Source organism: Myotis myotis, unplaced genomic scaffold, assembly GCF_014108235.1.
Source record: "Myotis myotis isolate mMyoMyo1 unplaced genomic scaffold, mMyoMyo1.p scaffold_m19_p_18, whole genome shotgun sequence".
Lineage (NCBI taxonomy): Eukaryota > Metazoa > Chordata > Mammalia > Chiroptera > Vespertilionidae > Myotis > Myotis myotis.
In genome coordinates, this window is record NW_023416322.1 from 25,582,378 (window position 1) to 25,604,058 (window position 21,681).

The window sequence follows — 21,681 nt, forward strand, 5'->3', positions numbered from 1 at the left end:
AATTTTTAAGAGTGGAAAGGGGTCTCAGACCAAAGACTTGAGAGCCATTAGTACAGATCTCAGATGGCCCATTTATTTTAAAATTCACAATGTAGTCATCAAAACAAATATTTTACCTTAGTGCACTGACAGAGTAACCAAGTGGCGAGCATTGATCTGTTTTCTAAAGCGAACTCATGCCGTGGTTGCAAACTGCGGCTTGCGAGCCACATGCGGCTCTTTGGTTTTTTGAGTGTGTCTCTTCCACAAAATACCACGTGCGGACGCACATGTACAGTGCGATTGAAACTTTGTGGCCCATGCGCAGAAGTCAGTATTTTGTGGAAGAGCCACACTCAAGGGGCCAAAGAGCCGCATGTGGCTCGTGAGCCGCAGTATGCCAACCACTGCTCTAGAGCATTGAAACACGTTCGGGCTGATATCTAGAAGCATGGCATGGCCCAGCACATGTGCTCTGGCCTGGAAGAGATTTCCGTGTATGGAGGGAGGTGAGGCTAAGGCACACCCTGAGCTGGGGACAGTCCAAATCATTCTCTGCAATTTCTTTTACTGAAACTATCCCTTTATAGAACAGTATTTCCCTCAGATTGTAAGAAAGAAACATAGGCAGGCCCAACATTAGAAAAAGGAGAGAAAAGGTCGCTTAGTCAGGCTCTGCAAATGTTTTCTTTAGGAAAGCATGCATCTGCTCAAAGTTCGAGGCGGTGTGACTAACAGTAACTAAGGCGTGTGCCATGTTGTTCCCTGTACCAAGGCTGTGTGTGTTCACTAAAATTAATGACACTTGCCTGAAAATAGATCTAATTTTAGTGTCCCTCTCAGTGAGGCAGATTGAAGTAGAATCATATAATTTATATTCAAGATGTATAATTAATTCCTTCACAATACATTCTTGCAGTAGGTAGTCACTAAGGACATTCTTTACAGGTAAGTTGGCTTCACAGTAAATCAAGTGAGGGAAAATAAAAATATATTGTACATGCAACAGTAGGTCACAGAAACTCCTGAACTATAAGTTGATATTGCAAAAAGGCAGGCTTATGTGCTGGAGGGCACTATTCAGGGTATTCAGGGGAGCTCAGTGATCTTTGTGTAGCTTTGCATATCCACATGTTGCTTTGATTCAAAGCGTTCTTTTTCTAACTCAAGAATGTCTAGGCAAGGTGTCTGATAAATCAGAACAGGATACCGTGGCGCTGGTAACAATGGGAACACTGTGTCTGCAGAGGCAGCCACGGATCCATTGCTCATTGTAACTGCACTGAAACAGCAACAGATTTGAATAATAACCCTCTTTGAACTTTGTCTGTTTATTTTCCTATTTGGTGTAAAATTTTTTCTTCAATTTGCAGATTGTTTTACAATACTGAATAGGACATCTCTACAAACCTAATGTTTCCAATAGTCAGTAAAACATGCCCTTCCTTTTCTTTACTTTTGTTCTTGGGAGGCTTCTAAGACTGTCAGAGAAATGTAAGGTGTTTCAAAATTTCCTTCAGGTAGACCCAGCTAGAGAAACGTTCATATCCCTGCTTGTTCGTTTTTGAAGAGCATTCCCCACAGGTGGCCTATCTGCCTGCTGGCTTCGGCTTGGGTGTGCTGTGACATCCCCAAATCCCCAGTACACTGTCTGAAGCATGGCACACAGCTCCCTTTAATTCTAGTCTTGCCATACACAAATGGCAAACTCAGTCTTTTAAATAAAGGCCTGAATCTCATTCTTCCTTCATTTTCAAAAGTAAAAGTTCATTTTTTAAACAAAAACTAGCTACAGAGTCTTATTTACAAACAATTACATGCTCAAAGATATTGGCCCAGTTGGCCCAGTCTCTTTCCATGACCTGTCAGATCTTCTCCTGCAACTTAACTTTTGTCACATCTCTTTTAAAGACTGCATCTTAGAATTGAGCATCTATTTTTTCTGGAATATGTCTGCAACTAGAGATTGCTCTCCAACCGTCACTGAACACAGTTGGGGCCATTCTGTGGTCCCCAAATGGAGGCACACTTCTGTCCCAAGCCACAGTGTTTGTCTGAAGGAGGCCTTGGGGGAGGGGAGTACCCATCAGCAAATAGTTGTTCTGGGAAGTAGGTGGGGGGCGGGCAATGTTTTTGTTCTGAAATCCTAGAAGAAAAGTAAACTTGCTGTGAAGGACATAGTTTCATTTTGTCCCTGAACTTCACACAGTCGTGTCAGGCTCATTCATCAAGACAGCCCTTGGACAGAAACCTCCTGAACACGGGTGGTGCCTTAAACACTGATCCAAATCCCTGCTGGCACTACTCATGGTTTAAGATACGAGTCTAGTTTAAATCCTTGGGAAGAGAGGAACAGATCTAAGCTGCTGAGTCTATTCTATCAAACCGTTTGAAATGCGCAAGGGAGCACAATGCCTAATTCCCCCAGAAAATGCATACGGATTTTACACAGGTGTTTCAAGCGTGAAGAATTTCTCCAAAGCCTCTTAATGACATTTGAAAAAGCTGAAAAGCACCAACTTGCTATTTTATTCCCTCAGAAAAGGCAGAAAGTGTCATCCAAGTAGGACATCATACGCCTATTTCATTTCAGATTTTAACATGAAAACCAGTAAGAGAAGAATTTAAATTGATTGCTTCAAGCCACAGGCATTTCATACCCTAGCAAACTGCGCTGGCTTCCATGAGAATTTATCTTAGCCGTGAAATCAATTGTCACAGACTTAGTTCATAAAAATATTACCAGATCATATTTAATTCCTGTCTTGGTGAGGTTGGTGAGTCAAAAAATCAACTGGGCAGATGATTTTGGTCCTCCAATCCACCTCTCTCCAGGTCCCTCCTCTCTGGTGTACCTAGGATTTCCTAAGGATGCTATTTCACAACCAGACAGACACTCATAAAGAGAAAATATGCAGCAGGGAGAATTGGTAAACTACTGTAAGACACAGGATGGGGTCCATATGATGACAAATGTCTTTGCAGTGAGAGACCACAACAAAGGAAAAGAGTGGACACAAAAGACAGAGTTCTCTAATTCAAAGATTGGGATATAACAGCTTTCAAAACATAAGGCTCCCTTTTACTGACTTGATAAGCATGTATTCCGATCCAACTCCTGGACAGGGAAAGCACAGGATATACCCCTTTAGGTTTATAGAGGGAAATCAACATCACTGTCCTATTTGGAGCTCACCACCAATAACTGTGCAAATCCTCAAATCTCTGACCCACGTGAACTTGAGTTCCAGCAGAGTCTGGCCAGTTATGGCTCAGTGGTAGAGTGTTGACCTATGAACCAGGAGGTCACAGTTCATTTCCCAAGCAGGGCACATGCCCAGGTTGCAGGCTCAATTCCCAGTAGGGGGGCATGCAGGAGGCAACTGATCAATGATTCTTTCTCATCATTGATGTTTCTATCTCTCTCCCTTCCTCTCTGAAATCAATAAAAAGATATATATATATATATATATATTTAAATTTTATAAAGCAGACAGACATAGCCTCCTCCTCATGGAAAGCAGTTTAGCAGTAGAGACAAGTATTGATCACATGGTTACATTTTAAATTAATTTATTTATCATTGTGTTAAAACTAGAAAGAAGTCCAGGTATTGTTGCTTGGATGCATCGTGTGTTTCTCAGAGCAATATGGCTGACACCTGACTAATATCAGTTGACGTATGGACTCCTCAGGACAATGCATCAGATTGCACTTGGTCTCCCAGCTAGAAGGTTTATATATATATACTGGGAATAAAGAATGGGGGAACCAAACCCTTATATCACCCCTGAAGTTACAGAAAGAATACAATGAATAGATAAGTCCATTGAGAGCAATAAAGAGTTTTTACTCTCAAACCGACCTTTTCCCCTCCACGGGTATTCTGAGCTAGAGGGCACTGTAAACGCCGCTACATGGAAAGATGGCCCATGAGAAGATGAAGGATGACACACATTTCATTACTCAGCTTGGCATGGAAGACTGGTTACAAACTTAATCTTCATCTGACCAAGAAAATTCTTACTGAGTCCGAGGACTCGGAAGAAAAACAGTTCTCACGCAGTAATCTATGAGGCAAGAAGGCATGTCTTCAACATTCTCCTGACAACAGCAGGGTAACACGTTCCAGGTGTCTTGTTTCTGTTCTAAACACGAGATTAATTGCATTGTATTCCTTACAGAAAACTTTTTGTACCATTTCCTGGTACAAAACTCTACATGTTTTTACTCTACTGAATTTCCCATCAAGGTGAGCCTCTGCCATCCCTACTCACGGAAGAGAAACTGCTTCCCTTTTAGTATCGATTTGACACCCCCGCACATCCTAATGACATAGGACCTTTCAGGCAGGTCTCTGCATGGCACCTACTGCCCAGCATATTTGTTTAATCAAGCACCTTCCCAAACAACTTCAACTCCAAGCATGTCTTAATATAGAAACAGCCATAAAGGTATATAAGTGGAAAACCTGACTCCAATTCCTTCCCAGCTAACAAGTGGAAAAATATGCCACACAACAATGAGCATAAAGAGCCATTCTTTTCAGAATGTCTACGAGTGCACACTAGCTACAGGGCGGCATTATTTGACATTTATTGAGTGTCAGCAATGTGCTGGGGACAAGTGGAGTAGTGGGACATCCTAAAACCCCTCTCTGTAAAAAAAAAAAGGGGGGGGGGAGGTAAATTGAAACATTTGGTAATGTTGACAAACCATATCCTGAATTGAAGCTACAGAGCAGCATCAAAGAAAGAATGCCTCATTTTAAAAGAAAACAGAGCTAGACGACCCCAAGGGGTGCTCAGAAAATACCACGTGGCGGCCTACAACACCCCGAGGCAGACTCGGATCTCTGCTGGCTGCCAGAGCTGGCATACCTTGGACCAAATGGGCCTTAGCCTGACCTTAAAAGCGAAGGCCTGCCTGGGAGAGCAAAGACCAGCACAGTGGAGCTATTATCCAGACATGCTTTGACCGGGGAAAACGTGGGGTTTCCAACAAAATCAAATGGAACAAAAACCTGGGGGAACATTTCAGTCTTTGGTTTAGAGTCTGCCACGAAGGGCTTGAGGAACTTTTCACTTAGATTTTCCAAACGATTTGGCGATGCAATGGATGTGAGAACAAGGTATTGTAACTTCTCGGCCTCCCCAGATATCTACTCTTACCTGGAGCTTTGTGGGCTAAATCACACCAGGTGTGAAACTCACTTCCCTCAAGCACTGGAGTCACTGCAACTAGTAACAATTCCTTCCATTTATAAAAAAAATCTCAGTGCTCAAATACTGTTTAGAAGGGCTCAAAAATCTGGTCACCAGACACATAAAGATCCTATTAATTCACCAGGTCACTGAAGGCTTTTTAAAGAGGGATGTTAAAAGTATCAATTCCCACACACCTGATGATTGGGGACCGCAGAGTACTGTTCCAAACTTTATAGTGGAAAGTTGAAATAGCAACTGAACAAGCGCTTGGGAATAATGCTGTGCCACGGCAGCAAATGGCAATATGGTTTTTCAGGAACTGTAGCAGGGTTATTGGTCAGTTCCCTTTCCACGTCAGGCTTTGCAAATGAGACGAAAAGCCTTCCAAAGAAAACTGTAAGACCTAACAGCAAACTGGAATACTACATAAGAGGCCTTAAAAAATCTCTTCAATGCTACTCTTTTAGGAATAATCCCAAGTACAATATTAGGTGGGGTTCCTGCTCCATAGTCAATATCAATGGTTAGAGCTCTGGGTCAGGAGACGCCAGCCCTGGGTTCCAGTTCTGGCTCTGCCACTAACTTCTTTTGTGACACGGGAAGGCATTTAACTGGGAAAGGTGCCAACTCCTTAACCTGTGAGGTGAGGAGGACAGATGACATGATCGCTAAGGTCCCAGAAAGCCCTACAAAGCCACGACACTTTATATTAGTATTGGTGCCGGCCCTGATAGTCACATGGGCAATCTTACCCCAAGCAATGCATTCCACATGGGTCTGCTAAATAACTATAAATAAGTCGTTCTAAAACACCACAATAGAAGACAGGGATGAAGAATACAAAGCAATAGAAACACAAAAACTCTTCTACATTAACAAAGGAAAAATTCATCTAAAGCAGTGGTTCCCAACGTGGGACACATGCCCCACAGGGGGGCAATTTGATTTTTAAGGGGGGCAATTCAAGAATGACTTATTAACAGTGATTTTTTTTGCATTTTTTATGGTTCTAGGGGCCTCATATACAGTATATAAATATTGACATGTTTATGCATTTCAGTTCTCTATTGTATGTTTTGAAACTTTATTTGCTATTTTTTCATATCACTTCATATTATTGATTTTAGAGAGGAAGGGAGAGGAAGAGAGAGATAGAAACATCAATGATGAGCGAATCATTGATTGGCTGCCTCCCGCACACCCCCTACTGGGGATCGAGCCTGCAATCCAGGCATGTGCCCTTGGCCAGAATCGAACCTGGGACCCTTCAGTCTGCAGGCCAATGCTCTATCCATTGAGCCAAACCAGCTAGTCATATTATTATTATTTAACAATTTCTTAGTTATTTCTTCCTCAGTACTTCAACTGTCCTTTTGTTCTTTTATTTTTCTCTTTCATGGATGCCATGCTCTTTGGAAGCTTGTTTAGACCAAGTTAATGGCCTTTTAGGCTTCCTCCACATGAATAAATAGTAAGAATTATATGTCACGGGGGGGGGGGGAGGGGTATTAAGTGGGGCCTGGACAAAAAAAGGTTGGGAACCACTCACTGATCCAAAGGCAAGGGAAGGGAACACATCTGTTCTTATAAGATCTTGTCTCAGCAGAAAGAAAAAAAATTGGAAAATAACCTCAGAATCAATGTAAACAGTGAAAAGGTATCATTAAGTATAGTTGATAGAATTATGCTAAGTATACAGGCCTTTGATAGATGCATGGTTTTCCCTTTATACAGACTATTAAACTTGCAGGGGTAAGTTCAGTTTCAACCTTATGTAAAAAAAAAGAATGCTCATCTTGCTTTTAAAATTAGCTTCTTCTCATCTAAAATTAGATCAGACAGATTAAGCAACACTCCCCACCTTCTTGCTTTGACTAACATTATTCTCTCCTTGGGGTATTTCTATTTTCTCTCCATCAATGCACGTGAAGGCCTAATGAGAGTCACCTTCTATAATGCTAACTATTGCTCGTGGTTAAACCCTATGCTGTCTGTTACTACAGCTTAAAAATACTGGAGTGGAATACATTATCATATAATCTGGCTAAATGTTACCTCAGATTCTATTTCCCACTTGTTTCAGGTATAAGATTCTTCCAACTAGACTATCTTGTCCACATTTTTAATCTCTTCATTGGTTTCCTACATTTTCTGTCTTAAGAGCAGTAAAAAAAAAAAAAAAAAAATGTGCCAAAACCGGTTTGGCTCAGTGGATAGAGCGTCGGCCTGCGGACTGAAAGGTCCCAGGTTCGATTCCGGTCAAGGGCATGTACCTGGGTTGCGGGCACATCCCCAGTGGGAGGTGTGCAGGAGGCGGCTGATCGATGTTTCTCTCTCATCGATGTTTCTGGCTCTCTATCTCTCTCCTTTCCTCTCTGTGAAAAATCAATAAAATATATTTTAAAAAAAAAATGAATAAGACTCACTAGAGATTACAAATGTTATACAAAGCAAGATCACATCTTGTATTTCATTTAGAGCACTAACACTGACATGCATGGCTGCTAATGCAGAAATATCTAATAAATACATTGGAATTATTAACAGAATAAAAAGTTGTGAATTGAAGAATTAGAAAACAGGATAATAATAGCTGTTTTCCTCTAACTGCTTTATAAAATGCTTATGTTTGTAAACACAAACCAGGCTGACATTCAGGTTCACTCTGATCGCAACCCTTATTTCTAAGGGGAAGTCAGGAACATTGTCTTGTGTTTCAACGACCTAATCATAATGAGAAGTCATTTCATTTCAAAGAAAATAACAGAATGGAAAATTTAGAAACTTTCCTACAGGACATCTAAAATGCTGAAAAACATTATTTTAATAGGTTCTCTCTGAAATGGGAAAAAAAATCCTTAAGAGAGAGAGAGAGAGAGAGAGAGAGAGAGAGAGAGAGAGAGAGAGAGAGATAAGAAATACATCTGTATGGTGTCAGTTTTAGCAACTAAAAGGCTTGGATCTTAGTGGCTACAAAAGAATAGAAAGCAAGATCTTAGGGTTATGTGAGAATCAGGACTCTCCAAAGACCATATCCTCAGAAAAAAAATATATTTAAAGAAAAAAAATAATTTGTCCACTGGCAAAAAAAAGATGACAGGCAAATTTGTTTTGGCCTAGCCACAGGTGAAGAGAGTATTAGTGAACGGGAAGATAGAGCTAAAAATGTGACCTGAAATGAGGCACAAGGAGATATGTACAAAATAGAGAGTCAAACATATGAAGAACAGGATAAAATGGATGAGGACAAGTCTAATAGGAATTCTAGACAGAGAAACAAGAAAGAACAGAGACGAGATAAAAGTTAAAGAGATAATGATATAGATTTTTTTCAGACTCAATTAAAATTATGTCTCCTCAGATTTAGGAAACACAATGAATCCCAAGTAGGAAATATAAAACAAAACACACGCTGTATTGAAACTTCAGTATACTAAAGGCAAAAAAAGCTCTTAAATTCAACCAGTGAGGAAAAACAGATGATCTATTAAAAGCAGTAATAATTAAACTGTCAGCTAACTTCTCAAAAACAGAACAGAAGCCAGAATGTTGGGAAATAATGACTTCAAAGTATTAGATAGAAGAACCATCGTCCTGTAACTTAATATCCAACTGAAGTGTTATTCAATAATGAGGACAAAATAAAACATTTTCAGGAAAACAAACACCAACCTTAAAGTTACAATTAAATAGTAGCTACTGAAGGGATTCCTAAAGGGTGTACTTTAGTGTGAAGGGGAATGCACCAAAATTAAACACTGGGAACAAAGAAACTGACAAACAAGTTGATAAATCAAAACAACCACTATCCCTGTAAACCATTATAATATGGAATAAAGTAGTAAAAATGTGAGGTGGGACTCAAATATTGATAACAATAATATGGAAATCAGGGGAGATTAGTAGAGCTAAAGTGTTTTAAGGTCATTTAAAAAAAAACTAAAATGACTAACTTCAAACTTCAAGTAAAAAATAATAAAGGAATACTAAAAGATTAAAAATAAAGTATATAATTTCCAAGCAAATGGAAAAAATTAATCAACCTAAGTAAAAGGAAAAGAAGTCAGGAAAGATGGGGAAAAATAAGTATAGGAAAGGCAGGTTAATGAAAAAGACTAAAATAAGATGTTCAAATAAATTCAAATAATCAGTAATGATAATAATAAATATAAATGGGCTAAACTCACCAGTTAAAAGAAAATGCTCTCACATTAAATAAAAGAAACAAACAAACCCAGCTACGTGCTATAGGAAAAACACAATAAAAATACAGAAAGACTGATGTCGAAAGAAAGTAAAAATAATAAACCAAGCAAATATTAACCAAAATAAAGGTAGTGCAACTACATTATGATCAGACAAAATTAATTTTAAGGTAAAGATCATTCTTAGAAATAAAAGCAGTTGCCACAAAATTAGTAAAAGAAAGTCACCAGGAAGATACAACAATTCTAAACTTATAAGACTCAAGTAACTGATCTCAAAATACATAAAGAAAAAATTGACAGACTTATTTAGAATAATCAAGCTCACAATCATAAAGTGAGATTTTTCACACCCCTCCAATAAAGTGAGATTTTAAATATATATATACTAGAGGCCCAATGCATGAAACTCTTGTAAGAATAGGCCTTCTTTCCCCCAGCTGCCGGCACCAGCTTCCATCTGGCTGCCAGCAGGCACCTGGGACCCGGGCTTCCCTCGAAGCCCTGGCTTCATCTAGAAGGTCGTCCGGAAAGACATCCAGTTTAATTAGCATATTACACTTTTATTATTATAAATTTTTTATTGATTTCAGTGAGGAAGAAAGTGGGAGAGAGAGATAGAAACATCGATGACAGAGAATCATTGACTGGCTGCCTTCTGCACGTCCCCTACTGGGGATAGAGCCAGCAACCAGGACACGTGCCTTGACCAGGAATCAAACTGTGACCGCTTGGTTCATAGGCTGACACTCAACCACTAAGCCTCACTGGTCAGGCAAGTGAGATTCTTTATGGTGTTGGTCTGTCTCCCTGTCAACTTCACTGTCTAGAATGCAATCTAAAATGTATCATCTTTTTTGTCTGTTTTATTCACAGATGTATTTTTAAGAACACAGAGCAATACCTAGCACATAACAGCTGCCTAATATATACTTGGTGAGTGTTTAAATGAATCAAGATGAAAAAAGATAATAATTGTAGACAATAACACAATTAGCAAGTATAATCTAATGGACTCTTATGAAACCCTTCCCTCCCAAATCAACACATTCTTCTCAAGCATACACAGAATATTTATGAAAAGGACCATGTATTAGACTACATTCTCTGACCACAGTACAATTAAGTTAGAAATCAACAAAACAATAAAATCCTATGCACTATACAATGTCAAACACGTTGTCTAAACAACTGAAAGAAGAAATCATAATGAAGACTGTGGAAACAGAAGAATGAAGGAAACAGAAGTTAATAATAAAAACGTTATATGTAAAAATTTATGATAAGTATCTAAAAATTACCTAGAGTGAATTCTATAAATTTATATGCATATATAAGAAAAAGGAAGGATAAAAAGAAATGAGTTACACATCTAAATTAAGTTAGAAAAAAGGGCTACAAAGTAAACACAAAAAATACAGGAAAGAAAATATTGAAGATGAAAGCAGAAGTTATTGAAATATGAAAAACAAATATACAATAGAGGATCAAAAAGTCAAAATCAGGTTCTTTGAAAAATAGATAAAATTTTGACAACAGTGTTCATGTTAAAAAAGATAAGGCTTACAATTAGAAATAAAAAGCGAACAAACTTAAGATAAGGCAGAGATTTGAAAAAACAGAACATTAAGAAATACTTGATACTAATATGTGTATGAAGAGAATTCTGTAAATGAACAGAATGAACAATTTCCTAAGGAAAAAAACATAGTTTGTCCAAACTTACACATGGAAAAAGTGGGAATCTGAACAAATCTATAATTACTAAATACACTAAATCACTAGTTAAAAGTCTACTTAACAAAAGTGTCCACCAGTACTTGATGAGTTCTACCAAACAACAATTAATGGTTAATCTTTATTTTATATAAAATGCTTCAAAGAACGATAGTTCTTATTCTCACTGCAATAATGAAGCTAACAGAACCTTGATATGAAGACCAGGAAGGGAAAAGTACATTGATGGGCCAATCTTACTTATGAACATAGATGTAAAAATCTAAATAAAAATGTTGGCAAACTTAAGCCAGGAATGCGTAATAAATAATAATATAGCATGACTTAACTAGGTTTTACTCTAGGACAGGGGTGGGCAAACTTTTTGACTCGAGGGCCACAATGGGTTCTTAAACTGCACCGGAGGGCCGGAACAAAAGCATGGAGTGTTTGTGTGAACTAATATAAATTCAAAGTAAACATCATTACATAAAAGGGTACGGTCTTTTTTTTTTTAGTTTTATTCATTTCAAACGGGCCGGATCCGGCCCACGGGCCGTAGTTTGCTCACAGCTGGAGAGGATCAAGGATGGTTTAACATTAGTCTATAGATATATTTCACCACATGAATAGATTAAAGAAGAAAATCATTCAATCTTGTCTGTAGAGGCAGGAAAAAACTTGATAAAATTCACCACCCAGCCATGATTAAAACAGAAACAATGTAGCAACCAGAAACACAGGGATTTCCTTTACCTGATATCAGGTTCCTTATCAGAAAGTACCTAACTATAGAATCCTATATAATAAAAGGCTAATATGCAAATTGTCCCCTCAGGAGTTTGACCCACCAGGAGTTCAACTGCTCGCTATGACGTGCGCTGATCACTAGGGGGTGACACAGAACGAAGGAAGGGTTGGCAGGCAGCTGGCAGCTGGGGGAGGGAAGGCCCAATCGGCCAGGCCTAGGGACTCCACCCGTGTAGAAATTTCATGCACCAGGCCTCTAGTAATGAAATAATTCTCCTTAAAATATAAATAAGACAAGGATCACCCATTGTATTCGATATTGTACTTACTAGAGGTCCTCACCAGTACAAAATTAATTGAAAACTAATCACAATTTCAGAGAAAGAGACATTGGTTAAAGTGCCTGTATATGGGACATCCTTGTACTCTGAGGTTTCTGAGAAGTAGCTGAAGAGTTCAATGCTTGCTGAGAATTAGTATTCTAGAATACCTATATTTTTAGAAGTTTATAGAGTTTTCTTATTTTGGTGTCTTTTGTTCTCTTTAAAATACACAGTTGTAGTTCATCTAAAAAAAATGCTGATTTTTTTTTACTTTGTATCCAGCCCTTTTATTTTTAGACAGCTATATTATCAGTATTTGTTGTTGTTAATCCTCACCTGAGGATATTTTTTCCATTGATTTTTAGAGAGAATGGATGGGGAGAAAGGGAAGGGTGGAAAGGGGGTGGGGAGGACATCAATGTGAGAGAGACACATCTTCCGCAATTGCTGACAGGCTGAGGATCAAACCTGCAACCCAGGTACATGCCCTTGATTGGAGATCAAACCTGTGATCCCACTGAGCAACACCGGCCAAGAACCAAGCCCTTTTAGAACCTAAACTTCCCAGGTTGACCAAGGACCCGACTGTAGTTTACTCCTATGTGGTAGTCACACTTCCCATTCTGCATCCAGGCCAGAAAGCTGAGCACCCCTCTGATGATTCTTTTAGGACCACCCACTTCCCCACTGCTGTGAGGAAGGTGTTCAAGTCACTGAGCACAGTCCTGGTATGAAGACATGCTACTGCTCTCTCCAGGAAACCTTTTTATTCTTTCTATTACTAATGTTTTGTGTTTTATTTTTTTTTCAAAGAATTCTAAGTCTTTTTAAAAAACAATTCCATCTCAGTATTTGATAGGGGAATTATATCTAATTTGCTGTCCCCTTGATTCTTTAAGTGCCTTGCTCTTGTGGTTTTTATAAGTATTTTTGTATGAGTCACTCTGAGCAACTGACTGGGAATGTAGGAAAAAGGCTTCTTTTGCTATTTTGATTCACTGTGTGATTGACCCTGGGCCAGTCACTGAACCTAATCAAGGAGCTTCATTCATTGCTAACTAAAGATAAAAGGCCTGGAAAGATGAGTTAAAATTAGACCCCACAGCTGATGACTCTGTCTCTTAATAACTAAGACATAGAAATTAATTAGCTTTTTCCTATAGCATTTCCATTTGGAAAAGATCTCCCATGTTCTCCTTGCCTAGTTGTAACCGTTACCTCTCCATTTGTTTATTTAACTTTACCACTTAATTTCTTTCAGTGAACAACCATGGACTCCAGGATAATCAGCCCTAAATTAAGTTTTGCTTTTGTAGGTGAGTGGCAAGAAAGAAAGAAAGAAAGAAAGAAAGAAAGAAAGAAAGAAAGAGAGAGAGAGAGAGAGAGAGAGAGAGAGAGAGAGAGAGAGAGAGAGGGAGGGAGGGAGGGAGGGAGGGAGGGAGGGAGGGAGGGAGGGAGGGAGGGAGGAAGAAAGACACTTAGACAAGTAAGATTCAGATTTAAGCTTTCCAATGCTCTAATTTGTGATCTTAAGCAAGTCAGTTAACCTCTCTGAGCTACATTTTCTAATTTATAAAATGGTAACCACACTACTCTATCTTTTAACCTCATGGGCAATTGTTACAAAAAACAGGCAATGAACCTAGACGTGTTTGGAAAAACTGTAAAGTATGATATATTTATCTTCATGTTATCTGGATAATTTTATTCACCAATGCAAGAATCTAGTCATAATATATAGGAAAAGGTCTTAAGTGGTACCCATTCATGCCAGACAGATATCATTAAAATTATGGCTGAGTAATTTGTAAGTAAACAATAAATTCAGGGCAAGGAAGACTTTAAAGTAATAAAATGCAGTTTAAGAATGGAAGCAGTGTGATGGGGGTGGCTCCTGGCAAAGCAGGGAATAAACTAATATGTGAAGATCCTTCTTACTCTAATTTTTCATCTTTAGAATCCATAACCTATGGCAGAAGCTATAAACTACAAAATAAATGAAGGCAAAATGGATGAGTTAACAAGTTTCAAGGTGGAGCCAAAGGAACTATTGCAAATATGATCTCTGGGTCATGTAGAAATTCGGGGGGAGGGAAATCTGAAGACAGAGCTGCTCCATTTTCTTACCTTTGTTCTGTGTTAAAGATTGCAAAGATGTGCTTGCTGGACATAAAGCTTTTTTCCACGTCTCTAACTTTCAGGTTGTCCAAGGGAAGCATATACTTCTTTTCTTTTTCCTATTGAGAGAGAGAGCACTTTAATAAAAGATCTTGAAGCATGTCAATGGTGACATTTCACCTGAGCTGACCAACATTTGATTACAATATTTTGATACCATCACACACTATTTTGATACCAGGTACCAAAGAAGAGAAGTTATATGAGATAGGCGTCTCCAATGATTCTCAACACATGGTTGGAGGAAAGGCTAGAGGAAGGAAGGGCTCAGCGATGGAGAAAACACATGGTCCTCTATCCTTTCTTCCTCATGTGGGTCCCCTTAGATGTTTTCAAATGTTAGCTTGATATTAAGAATTTAGCCATCTGTTAATATTTAACAAAAATGTTCTGGTCCTAATTCAATGAGAAATGCCAGATGGATTTCATTTCATATTTTATTTGCAGTCTAAGCAGTTTTGATAGCCAGTGCTGGCAGGGGCTTGGAAGCACAAGGACCCCAGAATGAAATGCCCCCATAAACTATGCTGAAGCACAGCCATACTTCCTTCATTTAAGTCTAGAACAAATGGGGGCCCAGAAAAAGAAAATGATGCCATTTAATTGTTGAGCTCTTTGAGAGAGAGAAAAACACAACAACAAAACATTAAAAGTGGGCTGATATTAACTAGAACAGGTTCTTTTTCAAAATGAACAATTCTTTAGGAAGAAAATGGATACTGGTGAGGGGAGGTCTGCAAATGACACCAAATGGATCTTAGTAAAAACATACTGGGTGGCAAAGAATTATTAGAAACATTTACTTTCAGGGTCTGGCCCAGGGGCAATGTTATATGTACAAAAGCTTAACAGCCAAGGATAATAGGAGAGCCAAACACTCAATCTAGGAAACCTAGTCAGGATGTATTCCTGGGGCATTTGAGCCGTGTCCTTGTTCAACAGTAGTCCCTCTATGGTCCCAGGCCCTAGCTCTGGGTGCTGGTCCTGACAAAAAACAGGACTAGCCTCTGGAAGAGGGGAGCATGGAGACTTAGCCATGACTTTTAATAAACAACTATTAATGTATTTCCTGTGGAGAATACATGCACTGTAGAGACATGTCTGACATAAGCCTTTTTTTTTTTTTTTTTTTGGCTGTTCCTTCGGCCCCTACAGCACGTCCTTGAGGACTTTTGGCTGGCTCAGCAGTGGAGAGCAGAGCTCATCTGTGCTCCCAGGCCAGTGGGTGGGGATCATGTTGTCTGCACACCCACAGAGAGTCATTGGGAGCAACACTCTCTCTGTCACTTCTTACTCCTAAGTTGCTCAGAAAACAGTTGGCAGAGCACATTCAAGTGGTGGGGGAGAGAGAACGAGGGGACTGAAGCAGCTGAAGGAAGTTGATGGCAGAACACAATGCTGTGCTGGCAGACAACGTCCGCAAAGAAGATTTTTAAAACCCACAAAAATATCCAAGAAACTAAATGGGAGCGAAGGAAGCCTAGGAACAAGCATGAAAAAAGCAAAGTACTGTGAGAAGGTGTCAATATTTCTTGTGCAATTAATACTATATTAGCAAATTCAAAGATATTCTAAACAGCAACATACATCATTTAAATAAGTGAAGTATCATAGTCGAGTGATGTGTTTGAAACACAAACAAGATCACGGCAAGATCATAGACTAAGTGAAAATCTATTAAACCCATAAATAAATGAAAATGCTTGAGACCCAGGGAAATATTTTAAGCTGTTTTTCAATGCCCTCAATTTAAGCAGCTGGATTTTTTTAATATACCATCCTAGTCAACCTTTTGAAATGATGGATTTGCCTTTTAATGGAAATCTGCATTTCATTGTGAAGATGGAACACAATGTCCTTGGCGTGTTTTCTATAGAAGGAAGTTCCCTTTGAACTTCATTCTTTAGCATATAGCAACGACCAAAAATCCAGCAAGTTGATGTCAGACATTCAACACTGGAGAAATACACACACAGGCAAACAGGGGAACATGAAAAATGTATTGTAGTTTCATTTCCAAACGAAATGTCATTTATCCAAGGGTTTTGAAGATGTATTGCCCAATTCTTTCATAATCAAGAGTTTTAAGATTGACAAACGAAGAACAAAGAGACTCAGACTGATTTATTTAATTAAAGTTGTTAGTCAAAGGGAGAATTAAATGAGAGAGAAATGAAATGGTATGTCAAGAATATTTCTAAAATTCTTAGTGCTTTGAGGAAAAATGATATTTGGCTAAAAGAACATTTTTAATATGAAAAAGCTAAAATAAACAAAAGGAATAGAAGTGATAAAGGATAAGCAGAAATTATAATTTCCAATACAGTGAGCCTTAGCACCATTTATTAAACTGTCTAATAGCACACTGTCCAATGTGGTAGCCACCAGCCACAGGTGATTACCGAGCACTTGAACTGTGGCTACATTGGGATATGCTCTCGATGTTAAATACACACCAGGCTTCAAAGACTCAGTATGAGAAAAACAATGTCAACCATCTCATTAATGCTTTTATACTGATTACTAGAGGCCTAATGCATGAAATTCATGAAAGGGGCTCAGCCCTCGCAGCCCCGGCTTTGTCCGGAAGAACATCTGGAAGGTCGTTCGGCTGTCCAGCCTAATTAGCATATTACACTTTTATTATTATAGATCTGTTGAAATGGTATTTTTAATATGTTGGGGTAAAGTATTACTCAACATAACTCATCTGTTCACTTTTACTATCTTGAATGAGGCTGCTAGAAAATTTTAAATGACATGTGTGTCTCACATTAACTTGAACCCCATTGTACTTACCATTGCTTTCCTTCCCCTCATCCATCCAAACAATTTTTCTCTTCTGACCTCCCTGTTTCTGCCATCTGGCGTATTTCTCATCCTCCCAGTCACCCAATCTGAAACCTCACTATCCTTCCTGACATACTGTCTTCCTTCACCTCCTTTACTACATCAAGACTACAGCACTGCATCTGAAGCATTTGTCTCAGCTCCCTTGTTTGACATTCCCATGACATTAACCTAGGTCCCTGGCATCTCATACACTTGATTATAAATGGTCTACTTGCCTTCAAATTCCTCTCATGTCACCACAGAGAGCAATTTCTAGAACTACTCTATCAAACTCATTATAGTCTTTCAAAACTTTCATAACTCTCCATTATTTATGGAAGAAAATCCACAAAACTCCTTAATATGACATTGGAAAACACCTATAATTTGGTCCCACTCTGGTTTGTCAATATCTCCTTTAGTTTTCCATAAGAAGCGTCCATTTCAGCCAAATGCACCTTTGCCAAGAGTCTGTTCCCAACTTGAAATACCCTTGTAACTTCTACCACACCCATCTATTATTTAGCATCTACCTCAAGTTCTACCTTCAGTGCAAAAGTTTTCCCAAGTTTGTCACTCCTCCATCTCTACCCTTTCAATTCATACAAAAGGTATTTTTCATTCTACTCATTTTGAATTATACTTTACAAGACACCTTCATCTTATAAATGTATTACATTAAACACTTTGTATAAAGGTTGTTCATTTGGCACACAGAATGTTCAGTCAATTCTATTGTTCAAGTAGGATGCATCAGCAAAGAAAAAATTTAAAAGAAGAGTTTTCACAATCTTTGTAAATAAATCCTATATAATAAAAGGGTAATATGCAAATTGTCCCCTGGACTGGGAGTTTGACCGAGAATTTGACCAGGGGTTGGGGCTGGCCCGGCAACAGTCAGGGCCCCTCCCCCTGGCCAGCCCCACCCCCAAATTCGAGCACCAGGCCTCTAGTAAGAAATAAAATATTTTAAACATTTTATCTTGAACACACATTTTGGAGGAAGCTCTTGTAAAATTCCAGAGAAAGATTTTTTTAAAATTATTTTTTCTGTTTTATTAAGAAATAATTGCTATACATCCTTGTACAAGTTCAAGGCATATAGCATAATGGTTTGATTTATATATATTGTGAAATCGTTACCACAGTAGGTTTAGCTAACATTCATCTTCTCATATAGATACAATAAAAAGAAAAGAAAGAAGAAAAGAAAAACATCTCCTTGTGATGAGAACTCAGGAGTTACTCTCTTAACAACTTTCCCATATGTCATACACCAGTTAGCTACAGTCACCATGCTGTACATAACATCACCAGGATTTATTTATCTTATAACTGGAAGTTTGTACCTTTTGACCAGCTTCCTCAATTCCCCTCCTCCTATCCCCTGCCTCTGGTAACCACAAGTCTGATCTCTTTCTCTATTGAGCTTAGTTTTGTTTTAGTTTTAAGATTCCACATGTAGTGAGCTCACACAGTGTTTATCTTTCTCTGTCTGACTTATTTCACTTAGCATAATACACTCAAGGTCCATCCATGTTATTGCAAATAGTTTTTATGGCTGAATAATAATAGCCCAATTGCATATATAACAATATCACAACTCCTTTAACTATTCATCCATCAGTGAATACTTAGGCTGCTTCCATGTATTGGCTATTGTAAATAATGCTGCTGCACACATGGGGATGCAGGTACCTTTTCAAAGTAGTGTTTTCGCCACCTTTGGATATATAGTAGCTCCCCCTTATCCATGGGGCATAAGACCCCCAGTGGACGCCTAAAACCACAGATGACGCTGAACCCTATACATACTATGTTTTTTTTTTCTATAACACAGCTATGATAAAGTTTAGTTTATAAATTTCAGCACAGAAAAAGTTTAAAAAGAATAAAATAAAACAATTTTAACCATACACAGTAACAGAAGTTATGTGAATGCAGTCTCTCTCTCTTTCTCAAAATACCTTGTTGTACTGTACTCACCCTTCTTCTTGTGATGATGCAAGATAGTAAAATGCCAACATGACATGGTGAGGTGAATAATGTGGGCCTTGTGACGCCACATCAGGCATTACCATATGGGTGACTTGAACACAAACACAGGATAACTGCGACAGTCAATCTCATCGCTTAAGGTGGCTACTCGGGACTAACGGGCAGGAGCATGCACAGCGTGGAGACACTGGACAAGGGATGATTCACGTCCAGGAGGGATGGAGGTAGATGGTGCGAGATTTCATCACACTGCTCAGAACAGCATGCAATTTAAAACCTAGGAATTGGTTATTTCTGTAATTTTCCGTTTAGTATTTTTGGATCACAGCTGACCTCAGGTAACTGAAGCCGCAAAAAGTAAAGCCACATATAAGGGAAGGGACTGTACCCCTAGAAGTGGAATCACTGGATCCTATGGTAGTTCTATTTCTACATTTTTGAGGGTCCTCCATATTGTGAGAAATGATTTCTTACTGAGGATTCTGATATGAAATTCTGCGTATTTTCAAAAGCTTCTGAAGCTGATATCACTGAGTCAACATTCTTCTCTTCACTTTTAAACGTAGTACTTCTCCTTTCCTCAAAAGAAGATGGATGCCAGCAGCACTTCTATAGGAGGCATCCAGGAAGATGGGGGTTATTTGTTCAAAGAGAGAGGGTTCTTTCCTTGCAGTAACTTGGCAAGAGTTAGAAGAAAGAGGAGAAATTGGAGAGGCCAAAATAGGATGCATCTAATGTGTGAGAATGTAGTCTGATGTGGAAGTGAGTGATAAAAGGCAGAGGAGTCAAGGTGAAAGGAGATAGGAATTATGGAATGGCCATAGAATCAAATAAAAATTCTATGCCAACACACACACACACACGCACACACACACACACATACAAAACCAACCACTACCCTGTATAAGATGCTTATATGCCATCTGGCTCCCTGTGACTTCTGAGCAAACAGGTTTCTTAGAACCGTGAATGCAATTTAGCAAATCCTTCCAATTCAAAGTATCCCTGCCATGCCCTGCCTACCTGATTGGGCACTTTGATGGGTCCATCAAAAACTTGCCCTAGTATGCAGGCCTTTGGAGCCTCAAGGCCCTGCCATGGCCAGGCACCCACTCAGGCCTCTGCTACTACTAGTATATCTATGATGCCACTCCAGTCTGATCCTGACAGCACTGCACTGTATACTTGGTTTGTTATTTTGTACTTGCCTTTTATTTTCTAAGTGTGCAGATGATTCACCTAAGTGTGTGGATACTCTGCCTTTCCAACTACAAGGTAAACTCCCAATGGAGAGATAAATTATTACATTACTAGTGACCTGGTGCACAAAATTCATGCACATTAAAAGGGGATTAATTAGAGGAAATATTTTAATATTGCTATTTACCCTTTCTCTATAATAGAAGTGTCAGAGATGAAAGAAAATTAGTAAAATGTATATGAAAATCTTCCTCCTATCAGAGTCTGGGGTGCATGCGTGACCTAGAGTCAAGTCCCTGCCCACCTGCGGCACATCAAAATTGCGCAAGACCTAGACCCAGCTGGTCCCACTCCCATTGGGCAAGACCCAGACCCGGCCGGCCCCACCCTTGTCAAGCCTTTCCAGGCAAGGGGCACAGCCTCAGGGCTCTCAGCACACCCTTAGGTCCCCTGGCCTGGCACTGGGGAAGGGGGCATGGCCTGAGGTCCCTCAGCCTGGCGCCAGGGCGGGCAGCGCAGCCTGAAGTCCCCCTTCAAGCCCCACTGGGAGGGGGATGTGGCCTGAGATCCCCGGCCTGGTGCCAGGGCAGGGGGCGCTGCCCGAGGTCTCCTGTCAAGCCCCACCGGGCAGGGGGGTGCAGCCTCAGGTCCCTGCTGGTTGCTCCTTAAGGCTTGTTAAGGGAACTCAGCCTCCACTGTGGGTGCAGCCATCTTGTGTTACGGAAACCCCGCTTCCGCTGTGGGCGCCGCCATCTTTGTGATGGTGTGACAATCAATTTGCATATTCCCTCTTTATTAGATAGGATTACCTTTGTTGTTGTTCATCATTTATCAATCTTGCTCCTCTGCTACTCTCTAGGTCCTTACTTCCATCAAATCACCAACCGTGGAGGAAAGCAACTGTTTCCTTCCTAGTGTGGTGGCATAGCTGACATTCAACAAACACGTGTGGAATGAACAAAAGACTGAGTCCCCTCATGGGCTCACATTCTGCTTTGCCTGGTTTAAGAACTTAAAGATGATGACTGACTTACAAAATAATCAAAATATCAAAGTAAAAAGAGAAGCTATAAAAATATTGAGAACACCAGAATACTAGCTCTACATACTGTTGAAAACTAAAATCTGGTGTTTATTACTATTAAGAAGTTATAACTATAGAGATGTTCAAGTATGAAACTCATAATATAAACTACCCATCTTATTTGGGCTCTAATTCCCTGCTTTAATCAGAATTACACTTTGAGTAGTGAGCAGCATCTGGGAGCCAGCAGGCTGCTAGTAAATGGCACT

General features: G+C 39.3%; 1 protein-coding gene across 11 annotated transcripts in view; it reads right to left on the reverse strand.

Annotated features, from left to right (window-relative positions):
- Positions 1-21,681, reverse strand: part of DNM3 (dynamin 3) — a 377,759-nt gene that overhangs the window by 106,195 nt on the left and 249,883 nt on the right. For all 11 annotated transcript variants that reach the window (XM_036342917.1, XM_036342912.1, XM_036342907.1 and 8 more), the window contains one exon: positions 14,308-14,417. In XM_036342917.1, coding sequence (XP_036198810.1) covers positions 14,308-14,417 — 110 coding nt within the window. The remainder of the gene's footprint in view (positions 1-14,307; positions 14,418-21,681) is intronic.